At 49.9% G+C, this 22,368-nt stretch overlaps 1 protein-coding gene across 5 annotated transcripts in view; it reads right to left on the bottom strand.

Moving 5' to 3' along the window:
* The window catches only part of TBX5 (T-box transcription factor 5), a 41,527-nt gene that overhangs the window by 8,754 nt on the left and 10,405 nt on the right, over positions 1–22,368 (bottom strand). For all 5 annotated transcript variants that reach the window (XM_079763252.1, XM_079763250.1, XM_079763253.1 and 2 more), the window contains 3 exons: positions 20,571–20,723; positions 13,332–13,423; positions 1,700–1,926 (listed from right to left, as the gene is read on the bottom strand). In XM_079763252.1, the coding sequence (XP_079619378.1) occupies positions 1,700–1,926; positions 13,332–13,423; positions 20,571–20,723 (472 nt within the window). The remainder of the gene's footprint in view (positions 1–1,699; positions 1,927–13,331; positions 13,424–20,570; positions 20,724–22,368) is intronic.

Genomic DNA, 22,368 nt, shown 5'->3' with positions numbered 1-22,368 from the left:
GACTTCCAAAGGCCTCGTGCTGGCTGCTGGGGCTTTGCGAAACAACAGCTAATTCGAGGCTGGGGTCTGGGCCTGCCCGAGCGAAACAGTGACTCGGCCCTGCGCTGTTGAGTCAGCCCTGAGCTAACACCAGCCACATAGCACGGCATTGTCACATCAAGCCTACGAGACAGGTCCCGTCCTAAGCCCTGTGTGCAGGTCTTTTTTTAAAGGAGGCATAGAAGAGCCCTGGCTTGTTTGGCTCTGTGGTTGGAGCGTCAGCCTGTGGACTGAAGGGTCATGGGTTCGATTCCCAGTTAAGGGCACGTACCTCAGTTGCAGGTTTGAACCCCGGCCCCGGTCCGGGCGGGTGCAGGAGGCAATCAGTCTCTCTCTCTCCCCCCACTCCCTTCCACTCTCTCTAAAAATCAATGAGAAAAATATCCTCTTGTGAGAATTAAAAAAATAAGTAAATAAATGAGGCCTAGAGGAATTGAGTAACAGGCTCCTAAGCATTGAAAATTTGCAACTGGCAAAGATAAGATTCCTCCCACTTGTCTGTTCTGCAGACCACTGGCATTAGCACCAGGCTCCATGGCCCCGTCCCCTGTGTCTGTGTTCTCCAGCCTTCGCCTAGGTGAGCGGCCTTCTCTTGTTACCCCGGCACACGCTTCCTGGAGGGATACCCGCCACTTACATGATCACCGCTACCACTTCCTGGGTGCTCACAAGGACCGGGTGCTTTTTTCCCATTTACAAAGCAGGAAACTGGGACACCTGCCTGGGGTCACACAGGAAGCTGGTGGGAGAGGTGAGACTCCAGCCTGCGTTTCCGTGGCCCCATCGCCTTCCCCGTCCTCACTGTCCCGGCTACAGTTCACACCAAGCGATGGTTCTAGCACGCTGAGCTCAACCACACCAACACGTCACCTGCTTCGATTCCGGCTCAAAAAAAAAAAAAAACGGGCCACCAGAGATGTCCTTCCTTAATCTAGTCCCTTTGGGCTCACATGGCTGAGGAAGAGTCATCCATTTCTCATTTGGCAAAGGAAACTATGAGTGTCTCAGACACCAGCCTAGTACATTGGAAAAGGGATGCAAAGAAGAAGGAAAGTCAGTGTACCTTTCTTTTGTTCCCTCTGTGCTGGGTTTGTCTGGAGAGGAAAGGAGAGCTCAGGACCCCCTGGGAGAAAGCCTGGCCCGTGCACTAACGAGGCACACCAGTGAGGCCCATCCCAGCAGCACGGCGCGATCCCCGGGACGCTGGCCGCAGCCTGCCGGTCCGCTCGGTGAGAGGCAACAGAAACTCCACTTCCTCCCTCTGCGGCAGCACTTGCTCTCCGTCACTTAAAAACAAGGAGGCAGCTCCAGCCTCTCACATCTACAACCCATTCTGGTTTCAAAAAATGCAGCTTGCAAAGTACATACAGTTTGATATCAGCTGCTAAACGTGAAAACAAGACTGTTTTTGGTTATGTGTGTGCGTGTGTGTAAATGAGTGAAATAGGTCTGGACCTTTGGAATAAGTGTTCCCCAAGGAAGGGGCTAGAATCGGGGGAAGAACTGTTTGCTGGTATGGTTTTAACTTCGTGCAATCTCTATGTATGTTTGTATTGTTTGCATTTTTTAAAGAAATAAATGTAGCTGTGGATACTGTTTTTCCCCAAGGAAGGGAAAGAAGCAGAGAAAGAGGCACATCGGGCAGGAGGTGCCCACTCACCTTTCCTTTTGGTGCAATGGTAAATTTGGCCGTGCTCCGGGGGCAGTGGGTACGGATTGGGTGGGGGCAGGAGGTCCTGGGAGGGTCCGGACACACCATTCTCACACTGGTACTGGGACCCCAGGTTGGATGAGGTGGAGAGAGCGCGAGGCTCACTGCTGAAAGGGCTGTGGTTGGAGGCCACTTTCTGTCTCACTGTGCTCCTGGGAACCACGGGATATTCTTTACTGAAAGAGAGAAGATGGGAAATAACATCGATCAGTGCTCTGCTCCAGAGCCCCCCACTGGCTGAACCACGGGCCAAAGAACCCACCAGAAAAATCACAATAAGAAACAAAGGGGTCTTTGATGAGCAAAGTGATCCAATTATACTCAAGTACATCGTATGTCTTGGATATACATATTTGGGCACTAACTTTTCATGCCTTCTACAGTAGGCAAGTAGGTTTATGAATAGTTCTACCTGTATACAGAGAGGTAAGTGGGTCAAGGATGATAGCTGACCACTAGGATAGTCAGGGATGATCCTAAATTACCCTAATCTGGATAGTTTGCTGCTTTGTGCCTTAGAATTTCCTTTTGAGCTGCAGTACTTGTCACCACTGACTGAATATTTCACTTCTCCATGCCTTCATTTTCCAACGGATAGAATACAGATCCCCAGTTCAGAGGGGTGTGGAGAGAAGAAATGACTTAATACATGTGAAAAACTGAATAATAATGGGCACATGAGTGCTCAACAAATGACAGCCATCATTGTTATTGTCATTGTTAATAGAACTGCTTCCTGTGCAATCTGTGCGTTTTATTTATGCATTTAATCATATTACTCTGAGAAGTGATCCGCGGTGTTCACCAGACTGGCAGGGAGGGCCATGGCGCTCCACAGGTCCAGCATCCCTTCCCAGAAGAAATCTGTATCAGTCAATCCCAAACGTGGCCGTGCTTTTTATCATGACCCAGAACCAACTCTTCTTGAACTGAGTGCATTTTTTTAAATTAAGTTTGCATCCAAATAAGTTTAGCCTCACTCTGAGCAATATCTGTGAAATTATGGGCTTGCAATGCTAATTATGGTTCCTGTAATGCTGTTAAAATAAATTCTTTCCCATTAAAATTGAAGAGTACACCTGAAATCCTCCCACGGAAGAAAACACTACACCTAACACATTTTTGAAGGATGCTTCATTGACCCATTTTATCCTCTCCATGACTGTAGGAAGTAGGTGCTGTTCTTGTCCCCATTTTACAGATTAGGAAACTGAGGCCCGGAGAGAGTAAGCAACTTGCCCATGGTCACACAGCTATAAAGAGAGCACCCGACACCTAATCCAATAGTCCCCTTAATGGTTTCTAGACAGTCTCCTAATTACTCCTGTCAATATTTAAAACACAATGTGCTTTTAGGGGGGCAGGGGTTTGGAGTTCACCACTCCCACCCCTCAGGGGTGTAACAGCCCACTCTGGGCCCCTGCCTTTGTTTGTCATGTGGAAGCACGTCAGAGTGGCCAGGCCGGGACATAAAGTGTCTGCCAAGTTTCCATGAGGCTCCAGACACCCTCAGGACACCCAGGGGTCTCCTAGCCCAGTTTTCCCGTGGCATGTGCCATCTCCAAACCAAACTGGAGCCATCCTGCACAGCCACACCACTCAGAATCTCTCCCCGGGGCCCGCAGGCTGAAAGGAATGAAATTAGCTTTATAGTTCTTGCTTTGCGGCTCCAGCTACGTCATGGAAAATGAAGACGAAGAATTATAATAATAATAAAACATAAAACCTGTCAAATCTTGCTGGCAATTCTATTTGGGTCTGCTTAGTAGAAGGACTGGACTGTCGGAGCTCCCCGGAGGAGGGGAATCTCTCTTAGTTTTATATTCTTAATGGAGATGGGTTTTTCTTAATTAAAGAAAATAACTCCCAAAAATGTTGGCGGAGGGAGTTTACAAGAGAATGTATCAATGGGCTCCGAGGAATTCTACATTCTGGCCAAATTGCAAAATTACTGTCTGGGAAGGGCAAATCCTGCCTTTGATTACTAACATGCCCAGAAATGGGAAAGCCATTTCACCCCAATAACCTCTTGTCCCTCACAGCTTGCTTCTTGCCAACGAGCTTGAAACATCATCCCCACCACCCATCACTCACATCTCTCGGTGCCTGACATACAAGGTCTGCAAGCCCATCAGACAGGTGTTAAAACAGAGGCAAGAAAGGTGAAGGTGAAGTGACTTCTCCATCGGTATGAGCCGATAGAGGCAAAGGGACGAAAATGCTGCCACCAAACAACAGTTGGGCAATTTTCACTGGGCTCATCAATGGATCAATCAAAGGAACATGATTAGTAGCAATACAGCGAAATTTCTCCAGTCCTTGTGATGAGGAGATAAATTATATTCCTCCACAGCTTGAGAGCATCATTGAAGAATCCAGGGCACAGAGGATTAAAGTGAAAGTTGAAAAGCCTTGTGTTTCTGGAAAGGAGGGCAGCAACAGAGGGCTGGTGTTTCATCACCATCACCATCATCACCATCACCATCATCACCACAACCACCACCATCATCACCACCACCATCACCACCACCATCATCACCATCACCATCACCATCACCATCATCACCACTATCACCATCATCACCATCATCATCATTGCCACCATCCTCTTCCTTATCTTCCTCATCATCCATGTTGTTCTGTAAGTGTCTTCTAATGTCCCAGCTACTGTACTGGTTGACTTATATACTTTCCCTCATTTGATCCTGACAAGAACTCCATTTCATCATATGATTAGATTTACTTTAGAGCAAGCATGTCAAACTCGCGACCCGGGGGCCACATGTGGCCCACAAAGAATATTTTTGCAGCCCAGCCAATATAACAGTGTGTAAGAAACGTTTTAATAATTTTGTAACTTAATTTTTACAATATCCTGTTATACATAATTATTAATAACAAACTACAATGTTCACTAATGATGGATTACTATAATCGTGTTGCATTCATTTCCCTTACACGCCTTACCCCTTATGCACAGGCGCACCATTTCTCTCCACTAATACTAGCAGCGAATATTTTAGCAGCCGATTGCCATGTCAATAGTCTTATACTGACTTGTTTGGTGTGCATACAGGAAATATTTCGCTTTCGGAGAACAAGAAAAATAGGTTTATTTGCGTTACGCTTATTAATTTGTGCAGTTATTCAGTGTCTGGTAAGTTAATGTTCAAGAAAAATATTAATTTTTATCAAAATGTTCTATTATTTTATGTTAACGATAACTCATTTATTTCAGCCCTTTGTATTCAGCATGTCTCTAGCAAAATAAACCTACGTTTCTATAAAAATTGAAGCTTTTGCTTTTTTTGTGGCTCACGTAAACTTAAACCTTGTCTATTTGGCCCATGTTAGCCTCTGAGTTTGACATGCTTGCTTTAGAGGTAAAGAAATTAAGCTGCAGAGATGTTAAGCAGCTTGCCCCAGATCACACAGCTAAGAAGAGGTAAAGCTGCGCTCCAGCCCGGGTCAGCTATTCCAAAGATCTTGCCAACGTACACTTGATAATAGGAAATTGCTGCCTTCACACCCACTGCGTGGGCAACACAGCCATCCTGTGAGCAAAGCTTCCTGGTGATACCAGAGTTGGGTATTGGCTACACCCAGGCAACATCAAGTTCTACCGGCCAATCTGCTGATCCTACTGTGTCAGGAACTTGTAGTTTACCGTCAAATCCCACTGCTCTCGGCTGTATCAACAGCTGTGCCTACATCCTGCCAACTCGCTCTGCTTAATCTGGGCTCCCAGGACACCCGCCGAGAGTCCTGAGCACCTCTTTTCACTCTGGGTGTCGAGCCCGCAGACCAGCCTCTCCCGGGCTCTCACATTCTGTTCCACGTGAGCGAGTGCAATGAATGACGCCATTGTTGCCAGGTCTGGGTTGTAAAACATTACAAGGGAATATTGAGATCCAGGGCCAAACTGCACCCACAGCGTGCCGCCAGCTAACGAACGCCCCTGAGAACCTTTTCCACCGCAGCGTCTGAATTGGCCCTTTCACTGGAGCAGGTGGCCGCTGCTGGCGAGCGCGGGGCTGGTGGTGTTGTGCCCTGCGCTGCTTACTCAGTGTCTGGCAGCCTTTCTCAAACAAGCAGTGCAGCGGGAAGGCCAGCGACTGTGGCATTCCTGTTCTTGGGGGGGCGGGGGGGGGGGGCGGATTCCTCGGGCCAGCACTCGGTCTGCGATTAAAACTCACGAAGGGCCCACAAGCCCGCCACAGCTGTCGCGATTTATTAACTCTCTACTGTGCTTGGGGAAGTTATTCTGATGTGATGTGTGGGCATGCGAGGAGCGGGATGGTTCACCCAGGTGGGACTTTGCTCAGTGCTAATAATAATCACGCTCTCCTTCCCGTCTACGTTTGTTCTATTACTTGGTTCACACCACACTAGGTTTGGGATTCAGTCCCCAGTTGGGGTGCGTACCAGAGGCAATGGATCAGTGTTTCTCTCTCACATCAATGTCTCTGTCTCTCTGTCTCTGTCTCTCTCTCTCTCTCTCTCTCTCTCTCTCTCTCTCTCTCTCTCTCTTCCTTCCTCTAAAATCAATAAAAACATATTCTTAGCTGAGGAAGAAAAAAAAAGAAAGGCTTGGCATATATTTGGGACACACTGCTCAATAAACACCACCTTATAAATCACACATTACTGTATTTTGAAGCAGTTCTTATCTTGCAAAGGCTTCGAATGGTCTATGAACAGCCCCCCTCCCCCATTTATCAGATATTTAGGGCTCAGGGCTTAGAGTGGGGAGGGGCTGAGATGGGGAAATCTCGCTTAGGGGAGTGGGTTTCAAATTTGACTGCATACCTGTAATCTCCTGGGATTTATTTTTTTAATACCAACTCCTGACACCCCGCCCCCCCAAGAGACTCTGATCTTTGTCCTTCTGCAGTGCAACCTAGACATCAGGAGTTTTCAAAGCTGCCCAGGAGAAAGCAGCCTTATGCAAGTTACACTAAATCCTACAACTTGAAAGAGAATCAGAACCCTGGTTGCTTCTGCGGGGATGTGGAGGCGGGCATTCCCTGGGATGGGGCGTGAGGGAAGTTCCGGGGTGGAGGGGTTTTATCTGATGATGGAGGCTTGGGTTGTATAGGTACAAGTATGTGCACTTGTCAGAACGTGAATGGTGCACGTGAGGTTTTTGCAGTTCACTGCGTGCAAATTTCACCTGAAGTGAAACATTGTAAACAACAATGGAATCCTACGTAGTTAATGATGTGCATGCCGAAGTCTATAGGGATGGAAAGTACACAGGTCTGCAACTTGGTTTGAGATGCATCAAGAAATAATAAGATGGATGAATGGATAGATGGTTAGATGAATTAATGGATGAATGGATGGGTGGATGGATGATGGATAAATGGATGGATGGATGGATGGATGGATGGATGGATGATGAATGGATGAGCAGGTATGTTTGGGAAGAGCAGGTACGTTTGGGCAGGGGTAGGGTGGAGACAATGATGCAGATAAATGGGAAAGGAGAAGAGGACTGTTCTGAGCATCCACATCCTCAATGGGACAACCATGAGCCAACATGGGACCCCTCGGGACAACCCTCAATTTCACGGCAGAGGCTGGCTCGGCTTCCCAAGCACAAGCCCCCTCTTGTTTTAGATCAGTCCACGCCGCCCTTGGGAGCCATGTGGCTAGTCAACAACACAGCAGCAGTGAGAGCAGCGCTCTCTCCGGAACCTTCACTTGGAAACCAGTCCTCATTATGGGGCGTTTGGATGACCTTAAACCACAAGCATGAGATACAAGAGCGCTAAGTCTGCCCTTTGAAAAACAACCGTCTGAGCTGAGGAGCTGGACATGAATTTAAGATCAGGAAGGAAGGCCTGGAGGAGGCGGGAAGGCTCCCTCGGAAGGACGTCACCTTTTAGGGGTCCCATGAAGCCCAGGACATTTTTCAATAGTTTTTGTACTTAGATATTGAGTTTTTCAGAGAGTGCCTTGCTTTCATTGAATTTTCAAAGGGGGTCTAAGACCCCGATTAAGCCACACCCTAGAGCCGTGGTCGGCAAACGGCGGCTCTCGAGCCACATGTGGCTCTTTGGCCCCTTGAGTGTGGCTCTTCCACAAAATACGATAGCCTGGGCGAGTCTATTTTGAAGAAGTGGCGTTAGAAGAAGTTTAAGTTTAAAAAATGTGACTCTCAAAAGAAATTTCAATCGTTGTACTGTTGATATTTGGCTCTGCTGACTAATGAGTTTGCCGACCCCTGGTCTAGGGGAAGAAGATGGAGGAGGTGAGCGTGAGCATCTCAGAGGCCGGGAGAATGGTCCATTTCCAGTGCAGGTGTGTAGAGATGTCCCTGGACCCGTCTAGCCGGGGCATCATGGGCTCCACGCGTTCCTAGCCACTCTCTGGTTGGGGGGCTCAAACTCCAGGCCAGCCACAGCGGAGTCTCAGGGTCCCCCCACTCCGGAGACCGCTTTCCCAGCGCACCAGCTGCCCAGAAGAAGACTGAGGACGTACAGGCAACCTCAGCCCTCCCGTGAGGAGCTCTGAAGACACCACCCATGCCAAGTGGGGCACGGCCAGTCTGCGAGGCCCCAGGGATGCTCCATGGAGACAGTGTGCGGCAGGCTCAGTGCGAGGCCAAGCGAGAAGCACCTGCGGCTTGTTCCCCTCTGGGTGTGCTCTGAGCGGAGGAGGGCGGAAGGGGGATCGGCTCCACCTAAGGAAGCCAGCCTCTGCACTCACAGCCGTGTGACCTGGGCAAGCCAGCCTGGCCTCTGGCGTCACAGGGCACCGACCCGCCCTCACGCCTAACGGGCCCAGCTTCACTCTGGGCAGACACCACGCCAAGTGCTTCCGTGCCTGCCGGGCCGTGTTACAGCAGTGGGCACTCTCTGACTCTCCTCCTTCTAGAGGAGGGATCGCAACCAGGACACGCATCACCGCATGTCTCCCATGCAGCAGCCCTGCGGGAGCTCCGTCATTATCCCCGTTCACAGGTGAGGACCTAGCGGCCCAGTGGAGCCGGGGAGCCTGTAGCTGCTCCATGTGGTAGTCTGGACCCAACTCCAAAGCCTGCTTCTCATCTGTGGACCCTGTTCCCCTGCGTGTTGATTCAGTGCCTGGCATACAGTAGGCACTTAATAATGCGTGCTAGCTGAGTAACAAATCAACAGCTCAAAAACTGAATAAGTGAATAAGTCTCCGGCCTCATTTTCCCCTTCTGCAAGAGGGCTTGGACGGCGGTCCCTTCTACCTCTAGAACCCCAGTGTCCCCCTGTCATAGCGCCTCTCCAGGTGGCTTTCAGAGATCTTTAGAATCTGACCCCGACTCCACACCCCAAAGCTTCTTGACCCCTGCCCACTTCTCCTCTGCTCAAACCAGACAGCCCTTCTCCCCAACGGATTCCAATCCCCTTCTCCCTACAAGGCCTAGGGCCCATCTCTCCATAAAGGTGCCTGTCTGTCCGCGCATGTCTCCCCCACCCTCACCCCACTGGTCCCTGCATCTTGGGCTCCTCAGCAATTCAGATCTTGTCTGAGCGCATCTTCGAGGGCAGCACAGTTGGAAGAAAGTCATGCCCTATGAACACTCAGAGTCTAGATCAGTGGTCGGCAAACCGCAGCTCGCGAGCCACATGCGGCTCTTTGGCCCCTTGAGTGTGGCTCTTCCACAAAATACCATGTACAGTGCGATTGAAACTTCATGGCCCATGCGCGGAAGTGGGTTTTCGGCCTGGGCGAGTCTATTTTGAAGAAGTGGTTCTAACGCCGAGCCGCACTCAAGGGGCCAAAGAGTCGCATGTGGCTCGCGAGCCGCGGTTTGCCGACCACTGGTCTAGACCATTCCAAACAGCGCGAAGCTCCCACACCTTTCTCATTAGATGAGCATTTAGATGCATTTCCCAAATTTCCGCCGTTTTCATAGGATCTGGACAATGTTCACCCAATCTTGATACCAGCCCTACTGCTTTTTAGTTAATATTTTTCTTTAAATAATCAACCTTAATTCCTCTTCTCCTTCCTGCCCGCCTTCCTCTCATTCTAAGCAATGTCTGTGAGGTCAGGCTGACGCTCCTGTCTTCTGTGGACCCTCTCCGATCACCTCCTTTGTCACCGGGGTAGGGCACTGCCATTTGGGGAATACTGGGTTTCAGGGTTAGATGTTTTTTAAGCCACAGACGAACCTTTCAAAATAACCTTGGCGCATATTTTAAATGATTTTACTTTCTTCTTTGTGCTCTCCCATTTTTATAAGCAGCAGCGGCTGCTTCTGTAACTAGAAACTATAAATGAATGTTGGAAGATCACTAAGGCACCGTCTGCATTTTGCCCAACACGGAGAGTTAGGTGAAGAGAGATAGTGGGGTGAGTGCCCAGACGTTGGCCGAGCTAATCCAAGAGTGACTTCTGTGGGCTGACTTCAAGTTCACGCTCAGCCCTCCTTCCAATTGTTGGACTTGGAGGAAATTTCGCCCCTCCTGCTTTTCTCCCCAGCAGCTGTCACGGGGTGTGTGGGGAACAGGAAACAGGATTAGAAGATTAACAGGGAGCCTGCCCATGCAGCCTGGCTGTTCTCGCAGCCGCCTCCGGACAGTCACCTTCCTGGGACACTTGTCACTACCTGCTGCCACCTGGAGCAGGGGCCACAGCTCAGAATAAACTCTGAGCAAGGGCGAAACTGGGAGCAATGAGGCGTCTCGCTCCAGATCAGACATATGTTACTGAGCCTGGACCAGCCCCCTCCAGGCAGTCTCTCGTATCTCTCCTACAAGAACCCTAGAAAGTGAGCGCTACATTTACTTACGCCCGCTTCACAGATGAGGACCTGAAGCTCCGGGAGGTGCAGTTGCTTGCCCAACGTCACATGCAGAGCGAGGATGCACCCAAGTTTGTCTGACTCTAAAGCCTTCTGTTGGAGCCACTCTGCTTAGTCCCCTGTCCTTGCCACAGGCCACGTCCAGGGAAAACTGGCCACATGGCCCTGTGCACTCCCCACCTGGTCACTGCTGAGTCCTCTTGTTCCCAACACAGCTCCTAACACAGCCACAAAGACCCACGTGGCTCTCGGGCTGAGAGGTTTGTCGATTACCAGCCACCCCTTCCTGCCCCCCATCTGCAGTGCCTACCAGGAAAGTCACCTAACCAAGCCCTCCCCAATCCACCACAGCCAGGGGCTGGTTAGGACAGCCCATTCAGACAAAAGTAGAGTCAGCTGCCTAAATATCTGACCACGCAGCTAGAACTTCAGGGAGAGTCCCCAGGATCACTGACATCTGAGCTCTTAAACTCCTGCACCTCCCACCTGTCTCTCCTTCCACCGTTACCACCTGTCCAATCAGCTTCCCACGTGCAGGGGCCGGGCCTGACCCAGGAAAGCAGTGAGGGGGCCTGGGAGCAGATGGGAGCACACAGCCTGCGGCCAGGGGAAGCTGCTTGGAGGAAGGGAAAGCCACAAGGTGACCCTAGTGATGGGCAGGGACGGCCAAGTGCAGGAGGAGGGGACACGTCTGAGGCAGACCAAGTGTATTGTTCAGAGGGACAAACGTCACCAAAAGAAGTAGGTTTGGAACTAGGCTGAAGCAGGGAGGAGGCACCTGTGAGGGACAAAGCAAGGGGAGTGGCCAGGCCATAGGACTTGGTCAATCGCGTGAGGAAGTCTGGGCGTCACGCTGAAAACAATAGGCCAGATGTTCTAGGTGTGGAGTAACCTAGTCTGATTTGTGCTTTACAAAGTGTCTTCAGCGGCTACCCATGAATGTCTGGGAGGCGAACAGGACGGAAGGCAGGTCTAAATAAGTTAGGAGGCTTGCACAGGCAGGAGCGGTGGTGGTTAGAATAGCCAGGCTGGACGGAGAAAGGAAGGTGAATTCTGAGATACGTTAAGAAGGTAGAATCAACAGGACCTGGGAACTGGTGAAATTTGAGGGGTTGATTCAAAACACCTTGATTTGGTGGGGAGGAGGGAAGAAGTGGGGGCTAGAAAGAACCCTTAGATCTCAGGCTGGAACTGGGTGCCCTCCACCTAGTCCCCACTGCACAACCTGGACCCTTACCTGCTGGAGACAAACCTTTGTCGATGGCCAATTGGCCTGAATGGCAGGGAGCCTGCAGACTGGGCTGGGAGTTTGAACATGGTAGGAATAAAAATGACCTCAGAGCCTATGGCCACAGAGAGTTTGACCCCTCTCAGCTTTATGTGATATTTGTTGTCAACTTTTTTACTGACCAGAGACTAAATCCAACTCCAGTTTCAAAATGTGGATGTGCTTAACGCCAAATGTTTAGCTACAAAAAGCATCTTACTAATCGATGCTCATGAAGAAAACCAATTATGACTGCAGGAAGGTCTGAGTGTGGTGTACATGTGTACACGTGAAGATAATGACATTTTTATGTTTACTGAATACAGTTAATATACAATATTACATTAGTGTCAGGTATACAGAAAGTCAACACTAATATGCCTAACGAAGTGACCACCACTCTAAGTCTAATAACCATCATCGAAGCTTTTCACAATATGATTGACAATATCCCCTGTTGTACATTACATCCCCGCGACTTACTTCTTTTATAACTGGAAATCTGCACCTTTCATTACCCTTCGCCCTTTTGCCCTCTATTTTTTAAAGTATGCAAAATTAGATCTGGGAAGCCTGCTATCTAAAAACGGTTCCCACAGCATCTACTTCTAAACCCAGCGTTAAAACCACATAGCTACAGCCTTTCTCTTTCTCTCTCTCAGGTCCCCTGCCTTCCTTCGAATGAGCATTTCTGTCCATCTGCCTGACTCCCCCTTTCTGTGTCTTCCAGAAAGGATAAGGAAAAGCTTCCTAAATGACCTCATTTTATTTTGAAACACGAAACCCACCACAAGGGGAAGGAAAAAACACACACACTTTCTTGGTCAAAGGGATCAAGATGTATTTCTAATTCTCTTGCCATATGGTAACTTATTTTGGAAACATATCAAGAGGTAGAGAGAGTGTTTGACGAAATTGGCAATCCCTTCAAATCAGGCCAAATTCCCACTATATACATTTGTACAGCCCCATCTATTCATCATATCAGCGACTGCGACCACAGGATATGTAAAAGTATGGAGTGATTTTTATCACCATCTCCCAATCCCCTGGTGCCTTGGACACCACGTGGTGTCGAGTTTGTCTGTATTTCAGCCCCAGGAAATCAAGTCGTTAACTTCCCTTTCATTGACCAAGAGCTGTTGCCAGAAAGAAAATCATTCATCAGCCGTGACTGATGGGGAAAGAGAGAGAGCGGACTCCACTAGGAGGAGAGAGACGGCAAAGGAAGAGGAGCAAATGGAAGCTTTCGTTCCCTAGGCAGAGGCAGGAGGCCAAACTCTCTGAACATCCCACCCCCACGCTTCCAAGATACACTCTCCAGGTTGCCTGGCGGAGGAAACCACATGTGAGGCTGGTCAGAAAATAGGACTCAGGGAGGCTCCTCTGCCTTCTGCTGCTGGCTCACAGGGCTCCGGCTCTGTACGCGGTGGGCTGTTGGAGGGAGGCGCCTTGTGGCTGATGGCTCACATGGGCTGGTTGGGGGGTACGTAGAGAGGAGGGAGCTCAGGAACCCACGTTCTTACCTTTGCATTCTTGACATTCTGTGCAGTTCCATATCGTCGCTGCCCCGGAAGCCTTTGGCGAAGGGATTGTTCTCAATCTTTAACTGGGTGATCTGAAGAAAGGAGAGAGAGTGATTGCTACGAGACAACCTCGGGACATGAGCTGAGATGGTGCTGCATAAATGCAGCCTCTGGCAACAACAACAAAAAAATAAATATATAGCAAATTAAGCCGGTCCCGTCACCGGGACCCACCACTTGATTCAGGCGGAAGCTTTGAAAAATACCCTAGATCAGACTCCTTTTAAACAGAGAAAAGAACCAGGATTTGGTTTGCCCATTACCTAATTCCAGCCATACTCAGCATCATTCTGGCCACTTTGTGGCTGTTGTTGATTTACTCTTAGCATTTTGTGTTGCAAACACCAACGAGGCCTCCCGGCATCCCACCTCCGCTTTGGAAAGGTGTGCGTGTTGGCACGGTGCCACACATCCTCCAGCTGACCGTCTCCACTCGGGAGGGCTTGCTTACTGCTCCAAGTCCTGCAATGCCTCGTGTCATGTTCATTTCTGTTTCACAGGGAGACTCTGCTAGCTCAGGTGGAAAATGGTGTCTAATTAAATAAGCACCAACGGATAGAATTATAGCATATATAATGGCTATCGAACAGTTGCCAAACCTCTTTCATTTTTGAGGTAAGGGAGAAAGAGCCCTCTTCTTGGATACTTTTGTTGCAATGTACGAAGTTTAGTCATAGAACAGGGTCTTTGGGTCAAGGCCCAGAACTTCCATGTCAACCATCAACACACGTTCTATGAGGATGAGTGAGCAGCAGCAGATCCAGATGAGAGGGTGCCTCTACCTGGCATTTGCCGGAAGTATTTCCTGACAGCTGGGTGTGAATTAATTTATATGTATCAAACCACTCTGTGGACATCGAGGTTCAGTCACTCAAGCTTGACCTTCACGGTCATTGTCATCTCTAAATCACACCTGTACACTGGTCTGTTTCATATTTTTTACTTAAAGCTAATCAGTTTTTACTTCAACTTATTTAGTACAAAATATTATATCACTTCTATGTCAAACCAGAATCACTTGCTATTCCACAGAAAGAAAGCAATTCTTTCAATTCTCTTTACTGGCACCCACAGAAAGCTCTACACGCAAGGCGGGCTTTCTCTTTGTTACAAGGGGAGATTAGACACCTTTCAATCCAAAAGAGTACCAACTAAACTAAGACTGTCCCTGATGGCTGAATAAAGATAATCAAAAGAGAACAACTTTCTATGACTCCATCATATTCATGTAACCCTCCAAATCATCTCAATCTACCCCCATAGTATAGTTATAGATGCTCAGAATCTCTGTACGGGGTGATAAATGAAGGTGCCCTCTAATAGTGCATTTGGGGGCAGACATTCTGGTATGTCCTGTTTTCTACAAAAGATGGCTTAGTAAGGGCTTCTAACTCCAACGCTCTCTAATGAGCATAAACTTACTATGTATGTATACGCGTGTGTTCATGATAAAAACATATGTAAATTGAATATTTAAAAACATGCTACACGATTCCAATCATATGACATTTGGAAAAGACATAACTATGGAAACAGTAAAAAGATGTGTGGCTGCCAGGGTCAGAGGGGAGGCAGGGATGAGTAGCAGAGCACAGGGGATGTTAGGGCAGGGACACTGCTCTGTATGGTTCTGTGATGCTGGGCAATGTCATTAAGCGCTTGTCCAAACCCACAGAATGGACAGCGCCGAGAGTGAACCCTAAGGTGAACTGGACTTTGGGTGATGATGTGTCAGTGTCGGTTCACCGATTGTAACAAATGTCCCCTCTGGTGGGGATGTTGATAGTGAGCAAGCTGTGCATGTCAGGGCGGGGGGGGGAGGTGGCGGGCAGGAGGAATGCAGCAAACCTGTGTACCTTCACTCAACTTCCCTGAGACCCTAAAACTGCTCTAAAAAAATCTATTACAAAATTTTAATATGTATGTATGCTTATTTATGTGTATACACATCGCCTCCTCCCTCATCTTTTAAAAAATTATACCCATTCCTGCAGCTTCCTGATTTTGACTTGACTCTTCAGAGTCTACAAAATCCCTTTTAAAAAATGGTCTTTAAGCCCAGCCAGTGTACTCAGTGGCTGAGCGTCGACCTATGAACCAGGAGATCACAGTTCCATTCCCAGTCAAGGGCACATGCCCAGGTTGGGGGTTCAATCCCCAGTAGGGGATGTATAGGAGGCAGCCAATCAATGATTCTCTCCCATCATTGATGTTTCTCTCTCTCCCTCTCCCTTCCTCTCTGAACTCAATAAAAACATATTTTTTAAAAAAAACAAACAACAACAAAAAACCGGTCTTTAAAATGTGCACTCCTGAGTCCAGTTCTGTTTTGAATCGAAAAGCCCATCACCTAACGGGGCTTTCTTTCCCACTCAGGTTTTGTCACAATAAAATGCAACCCGCTTGACCATAAATTCCTTTTTAGAGGGGGCGGGGAGATTCTCAAAAAGTTAAGTAAAAATCCCATCACTGACGATCTACCTAGAAAATTAAATCTTGCCCCGCTCCCTACGCCCCTCCCCTGCAGGCTCTGAAGCCGTCCCTGAGCGGATGGAAGACACAAGGGCTGTGGCATCAGGTCTGAACGAATGCCTAGTCCGTGATGTCACTGCTCTACTGGGAGCTCGAGACAAAAGTATCACCTGAGAGAAAAAGAAAGGGGTGGATTTGGATATTTTATCAGACAAAGTATTTTGCTCAAACCCATTTCTTGCCCCTCAGTTTACTTCTACCTAATTCTTTCGCTTCTCACCACAGCTTCCAAAAATGCGGTTGCATGGGATAAGCACCATTTGTTGCCCAGACACGAAGGGGTGTTGATCTTGCGTATATCTTGCTTTGGAGACTGAATATAGAGCCTACTGCACGTAAGCACTACCCCTGAGGAATGTTAGCATACAAGCTTAGCTCAGGTGAGAATGTCCGTCTTATTTCCCATATGTCCACCTTACTTCCTAAGAACAATGTCTTCTTTATTTCATCCGTACAATAACCCTGTCCTTGAATTTGCCTTCGAATGTTCTACCTGGCAGCTAGCTCACTCCCGGGCGCACAAACACACGACCAGATACACCGTGATGTCCCCGTTCTGCCAAAAGGCTCCCCTGAAACTCACTTCCATGCTCCCTCCGCAGTGAGCATAGATCCGGATATCCGGGGGAGGGCTGGGGGGGCGGGGGGAAATCCAGATATAAATGCCAGCTCCAACCAGTGAGACAGAGGTTGTAAAAATTAATGAGAATAATTGTTGTGAATTCTTGCTTTTGAAAAAAAAAAAAGAAAGAAAAAACTCTCACGAGGGCCAAAAATCTTAATTATGTCTCTCTATTAGGGGTTCATTTCCTGGTTCCAACCAGAAAGCTCGTACCTCATAAATACAGGCTCCTTACACAGTGATTTAAGCAGGAGGAAAATGCCTTTTAATGGCAAAGTAAGTTAATATCGGGGGACAGACGTGTGCGCATACACAGCCATTGTTGCAACAGCAGGGAAATGAAATGCCCACGTGACCTTTTTTTAACACCTAAGTATTTCTAGGGATTGCTCCGGGAGCTGCTGACAACTCCAGCAAAAACCTTACAAAAACGTGTTTCACGGAGCGAACGTCGCTGGGGAAGATTCGAGTTTTTTAAATATCTTTCTCAAGCTGTCAACCATCTGGGGAAATAACTCCCAAATCCAGCTCGGGATCGCAGCTGGGCTGAGGAAATGCGTCGTGTCATTAGCAGCCCGTGGGCACACCGGGGCGCGGCTGCAGCCTGAGAAACAGCCCTGTCACATACCTGCCTCCACCTGGTACCTGAGCCCTTTTGTCAAAAAAATAAATAAAAAAAAAATCGGTGGCTCCTGTTTTCCCAAATTGCCCTGCCAAATTAGTCACACGATTGCTCTTCTCTCCCTGCTCACTTATCCAGAGCATAATGCTGGAGATAGTTCTGGAATTGACGACGCGATCGGTGAACGAACGAAGCCCCGAAAACTAACCGTTTGTGGTTTTGCAACCACGGTAATAAGAACTTATTGAAAATCTCAGTCTTTCAGATTCTAAAATAGTCAGGGTAGGAAAGAGTTTTCCAGAGCCTGCCTTTTGGATGGAGTGAGCTGCCCTGAGAATAAATTGATCAGCGACAGAGCCAGTCAATGGAATTGTCACTCACACTCGTGCTCGCCCTGTGCCAGCGTCTGCGCCACACCCTTCCCTGGATTCTCGTGGAATCCTCACAACGAGAACAACAAGAAAATCTACTGTCCCCATTTTACAGGTGGGGAAAGCTGAGTTCAGTAACTTGCTCCAAGTTAAATGGGTCAGGACCCAGGCCGTCTGCCTCCGGAGTCCCACCTTAACCCGATGCAGTGGTCAAGCTCAGGCGGCTTCTACCCATGAAGTCAGGGCCTCCACACGAGGCCCAGGTGGGACAATAAAGCCACAAGGCAGAGTCCACAAATCACACTCCGCCTGGCCCGCTGACTGAAGTCACACCTCACAGACCCACGTGGGCACGTCTACAGCGGCCCTGGACTTGGACTGGAAAACTGGACTGCTCTGGACTTCCTCCCGACAAACAACATAGGTGCCTTGCGCGCCCCACAACTCAAGAGGGGGAGACCTCCCCGCGGGGAGAGTGACAGAAAGCTGTCTCCCACGGAATCCCTCTGGCAGGCTAGCTGAAAAGACCTAAATGTACAGCTCAACTGGGTTCCCTGGACCAACCAATAAAGAAAACAAGCGATTCCTGTGTGTGGCCACCAATTCAGAAATACCCAAATGCGTATCTGGAGATGCACGTGTTTAGATCCACGAGCATTTACACACACCGTCTCCTACACTCGGCTTGACACTCACACACACACGCCCCACTGGACAAGCTTCTTCATGCAGGCAGATCAGTAAATACATTCGTTGGAGAAGACTTTTTTTTAAGTAGAAATTTTACAGGGCACACAGATACCAAATTATAGCGTCAAACATCTGAAGTTTATATGTTAGTAACCAATGTTACCCCAATAAATTTAATTTTTACAGATGAGAAAAAATAGAAATCTGGGGGGGGGGGGGGTATAGTCACAAGTGGTTATGGTGCTAGTTTCCTGGGTATATACATGTGTCAAACTAATCAAATGTGTACTTGCCATATTCTAGTTTATTGTGTGACCATCATGCCTCAGTAAAACCGTAAACAGAGAGAAAATCCCCCTAGATGTACCTTTGTGGTGGTGACTACACACAGCTGAGGCATTTCCCCCAAATCTGCCCAGCCACGTGTCTCTAGCAGGTCACTGTCCTGTGTCCACCCCTTCCTTTCTGTGAGAAGCTGGGCTTCCTTGGGGGAGGGGGTATTCGATATATTTTTGGACCCTTTGGCAGGCCCGGGAGCCTTTAAGAACACAGATATATGGCAAGGAGCATCCTGGCCGCTGCTGTTCCCACTCTTCTCCCTGTGACCATCACCACAAGCTAAACGGGTTTACAGCAGCGACTGGGAAACAGGTTCCCAGCAGCCAGACTCCAATTCGCCCGAAATGGCTGTGCAGCTTTCAGGGTATTTAGTCTTAACGTTTTGGCTCTTGTCAGTTCCACCGATGGGGAGAACTCAGCCAAATCCTCTTTCCCTTTTAAAAAGTCATTGCATTTGGGGGGCGAGCGAGTTTTGTTCGGGAGGGAAGCTCTCTCCAGACCTGGGTTCCCAGACAGGCCTTGTGGCCTGGAGGGGCCCATCCGTCACCGCCCAGCCTGTCACTGACACTCTGCATCTGGAGCTGACCCACAGCATTCTCTAGCTCCCCGGCTTCCCCGGGGCTCCCCGACACCCAGGACTGGAATGACCTCCACGGGATGCCTGGGAGCTGCAGGGTGCTCTCGCCCTGCTGGCCTCCCTCGCCTGGTCCCACAGCCCCTGTAACTTCCTTACCTCGTCGGTGGGGATAGGACCTGCGGAGGGGGAGGGGCGTCGCCATTCCAGGTCCATCTCCTTAAGTTGTCCATGTGACCCACCCTCACTGCTCCCATATGGAACCCTCTACTTTCCCCTACAGCAGCCCTCTGACCCCAAATCACTGCTTCATACTCTTAACAGTCCACAAGGCACAGTGGCTGAGGTCCCTCCCAGGACCCACATCTTGCCTTCAGGTTCCAGATCTTTCCATAATAAGCCTTAGGAATCATTCAATCCTACCCCTCCCCCCCAATACAATGAATCACCGCCCCCTCAAGTTTCTAAAGAACAGACATAAACCATGACAAGTCAAGACAGCCCTGACTCCTGGGCAAGAAGAGATTATACTCCCCCAACCTGTGGTTATGGGGCGCTCTGTTCCAATGTCCCTGCCAAGCTTTGAAATGCCCACATCAGACTCTGGATTTCGAACAGCTGTGGGGTCTGGCACCATCCCACCTCCGCCCCAAGCTACAGCCACCTTCTCCCAAACAACGCATTGACCACTGCCCGGAAGCACGACCCGCCTCACCAAGCTGTGGTTCTGCAGGGTCCCAGCTAGGTCCTGGGAGGGTGGTCCAGGCTGCTGGCGGCAGAGCTTGCTCAGTTTTTGTTTTTGTTTTTGTAACAATGCAAACCTTGCTTTAGCATGTGGTGTGTGTGTGTGTTGTGGGGGGGGGGGGGAGGGATCAGAAATCGCTGAAACCAATTAGAGAAGCATCTGGAAAATCCAAGCCCAAGGTTTCCGGCAACCTTGCCACCTGCCCGGATTGGAGTTGAAATGCATCCAAAAGGCAGAGGGAGGGCGGGGAGCAGGAGACTGATCTCCACAGAAATGAGGCCCCAGGAAGGGCGGCCCCGGCCCCACCCAAGAGCATCAGTCATGGGTGAAGTGGCCTTTCTTCTCCCTGAAAATGTCTTGGGTGTAGTGGGGTGTCTCCTCGTTGAGTACGATACGTTTGTTTCTAGCTGGTATGTGTGTGTGTGTGTGTGTGTGAGAGAGAGAGAGAGAGAGAGAGAGAGAGAGAGAGAGAGAGAGAGAGGAGTCTGTCAAACCCGTGAAGATAGTACAAAAAAGCTACAATCCTCAGGCCATGCTCTGCCCCAGGCCCAGCCCCTGGAGTAGCCGCTGGTGCCTGCCCTGCGGACCAGAGCCGCCCAGAGCCTGCAGCTCCAGCCGGAGACCCTGCAGAGTCTGGGACCGAGCCGGCAGCCCCAGGCACGGGTTCCCGGGCACCGGACTTACCTTGTGATTCTGGTAGGAAGTCACCGCGATAAACGCCGTCTCAGGAAAGACGTGGGTGCAGAAAGCAGTATTTTTTGAGCCAAATCCATTATTTTCGTCCGCTTTCACGATGTGTAATCTGGGCTGGTATTTGTGCATGGAATTTAGAATAATCTAAAAATAATAAAGAAAATGAGATTGTAAGAAAAATGAAAACCCCTTTGTTTCCAGATAAAACCCCGCACTCTACCCCCAAAACGAGCCTCCTCATATAGGCTCTCGAAAAATAGTCCGATTTTTCCCCCTCCTGTTTTGAAAAGGGTCCAGTGATTTCATTAAAAAGAAACATTTCAAAAATGACAATTTCCAACCGAAAAAGCCAGGGTAATATTCCAGGAATCTACCCAAAACACACACGGCAGTAAATCAGAATTCTTAATAAAGTTTGCTTAATAAATTAACTCCCTACGTACGGCACTTTCACCCCCAACGGGAGCAAAGCAAGTCGGGAGCAAGGAACTGCGTCCCCCCGCCCCCCAACGCTTGGTGACAATTTTTGGAATTAAAGGGGAGAAGAAATAAACAATCAAACATACAAATAACTCTGCCCCTCCCCCAAAAAAACAACTCTAAGAGATGCAAGAGAAGAGACAAACGTTGGCAGAACTGGGATAAAAATCTTGGGCTTGGCTCTGTGGAGAATGTACCAAGTGTGAGTCAATGAAAAAAGAAGAGGATGGGATGGGGGACCCTAAGGCGGCGAGATAGGGGAGCCCCTCACCCTTCACCATCCAACACGGCTGCCCCGAGGTTCTCCTCCAACTTTATCAACATTTCAGGATCCACAGCCGGAATTATCTCGACTTGGCCCCAGACAGAGCAGCGGCCTCGGCTTTCTGGGGCATATTCCCTCTCCTTCCTTTCTACTCCGTGTTTGGGGGGCTCCCAGGGACTAGCGGGGTCTGGCGGATGTGGCTGCGCTGCTATTCCAACCGCTGGGAGGGGGCAGCCGGGCACGACCGTCCCGAGAGGAGCATCCTTCTAAGGCCCTAGTCCGCTTGCTCCAAAGGCTGGTAACGCTGATCTTGACCAAAAACGTTCTCATCGCTACCCGCGAAAGGGCGAATCGCCGCGCAACGGGCTGAGAATCTGGCCTGCTTTCCCCGGGCCCGCGGGCTGCAGGCCGCAGTGGCGGGGGGTAGGGGGGTCTGGGGGTCTCTGATTATTTGCACTGATGCCCGGTTCTGGGGCCATCGCTGGAGACCGGCCTGGAGGAGGGGGAGGGCCCCTGCGGCTCCCGGATCCGGGCCGCGCGGCTGTAATCTCGGGCCTCCGCAGCCCGGCCGCCTGCCTGGCCGATAGCGACGCCGGCCCGGGCGGCCTGGCGACAGAGAGACGCAGCGGGGCCTCGCGCAGCCCCGCCGGCGCGGCCATCGGCCCGGCTTAGCCAAATTGCTTTGACGGCCGGGGCCGGCGCGGAGACATCAGCGCGAGGGCGATCTGATGGCCCCTAATTTCATTAGGGCGGCGCGGCTCGGGACCCGGAGCCCGGAGTTTGCGGTGGGAATGCGCGGCAGCTGCGGAGCGCTCTCTCTCCCCGCGGCTCCTAGAGACCTGAGACTCTCACGATGCCCGGAGGGGGGGAGGGGCCCTGAGCCTTCCCCAGGGGTCCCCCCCACCCCAGCGCGACCCCGAAGGCGAGTCAGAGCCGCAGAGGGAAGGCTAGGAGCCCAATTGGGGCCGGAGGACAGTCCCGCTTCCTGCCACCAGGATCCCACGCAGGTCCCCACACTAGGGCCCCAGCTCCATAGGGGCGCAA

The sequence above is a fragment of the Cnephaeus nilssonii genome, assembly GCF_951640355.1.
Source record: "Cnephaeus nilssonii genome assembly, chromosome: 22".
NCBI lineage: Eukaryota > Metazoa > Chordata > Mammalia > Chiroptera > Vespertilionidae > Cnephaeus > Cnephaeus nilssonii.
This window is presented reverse-complemented; position numbering and strand designations above follow the sequence as displayed.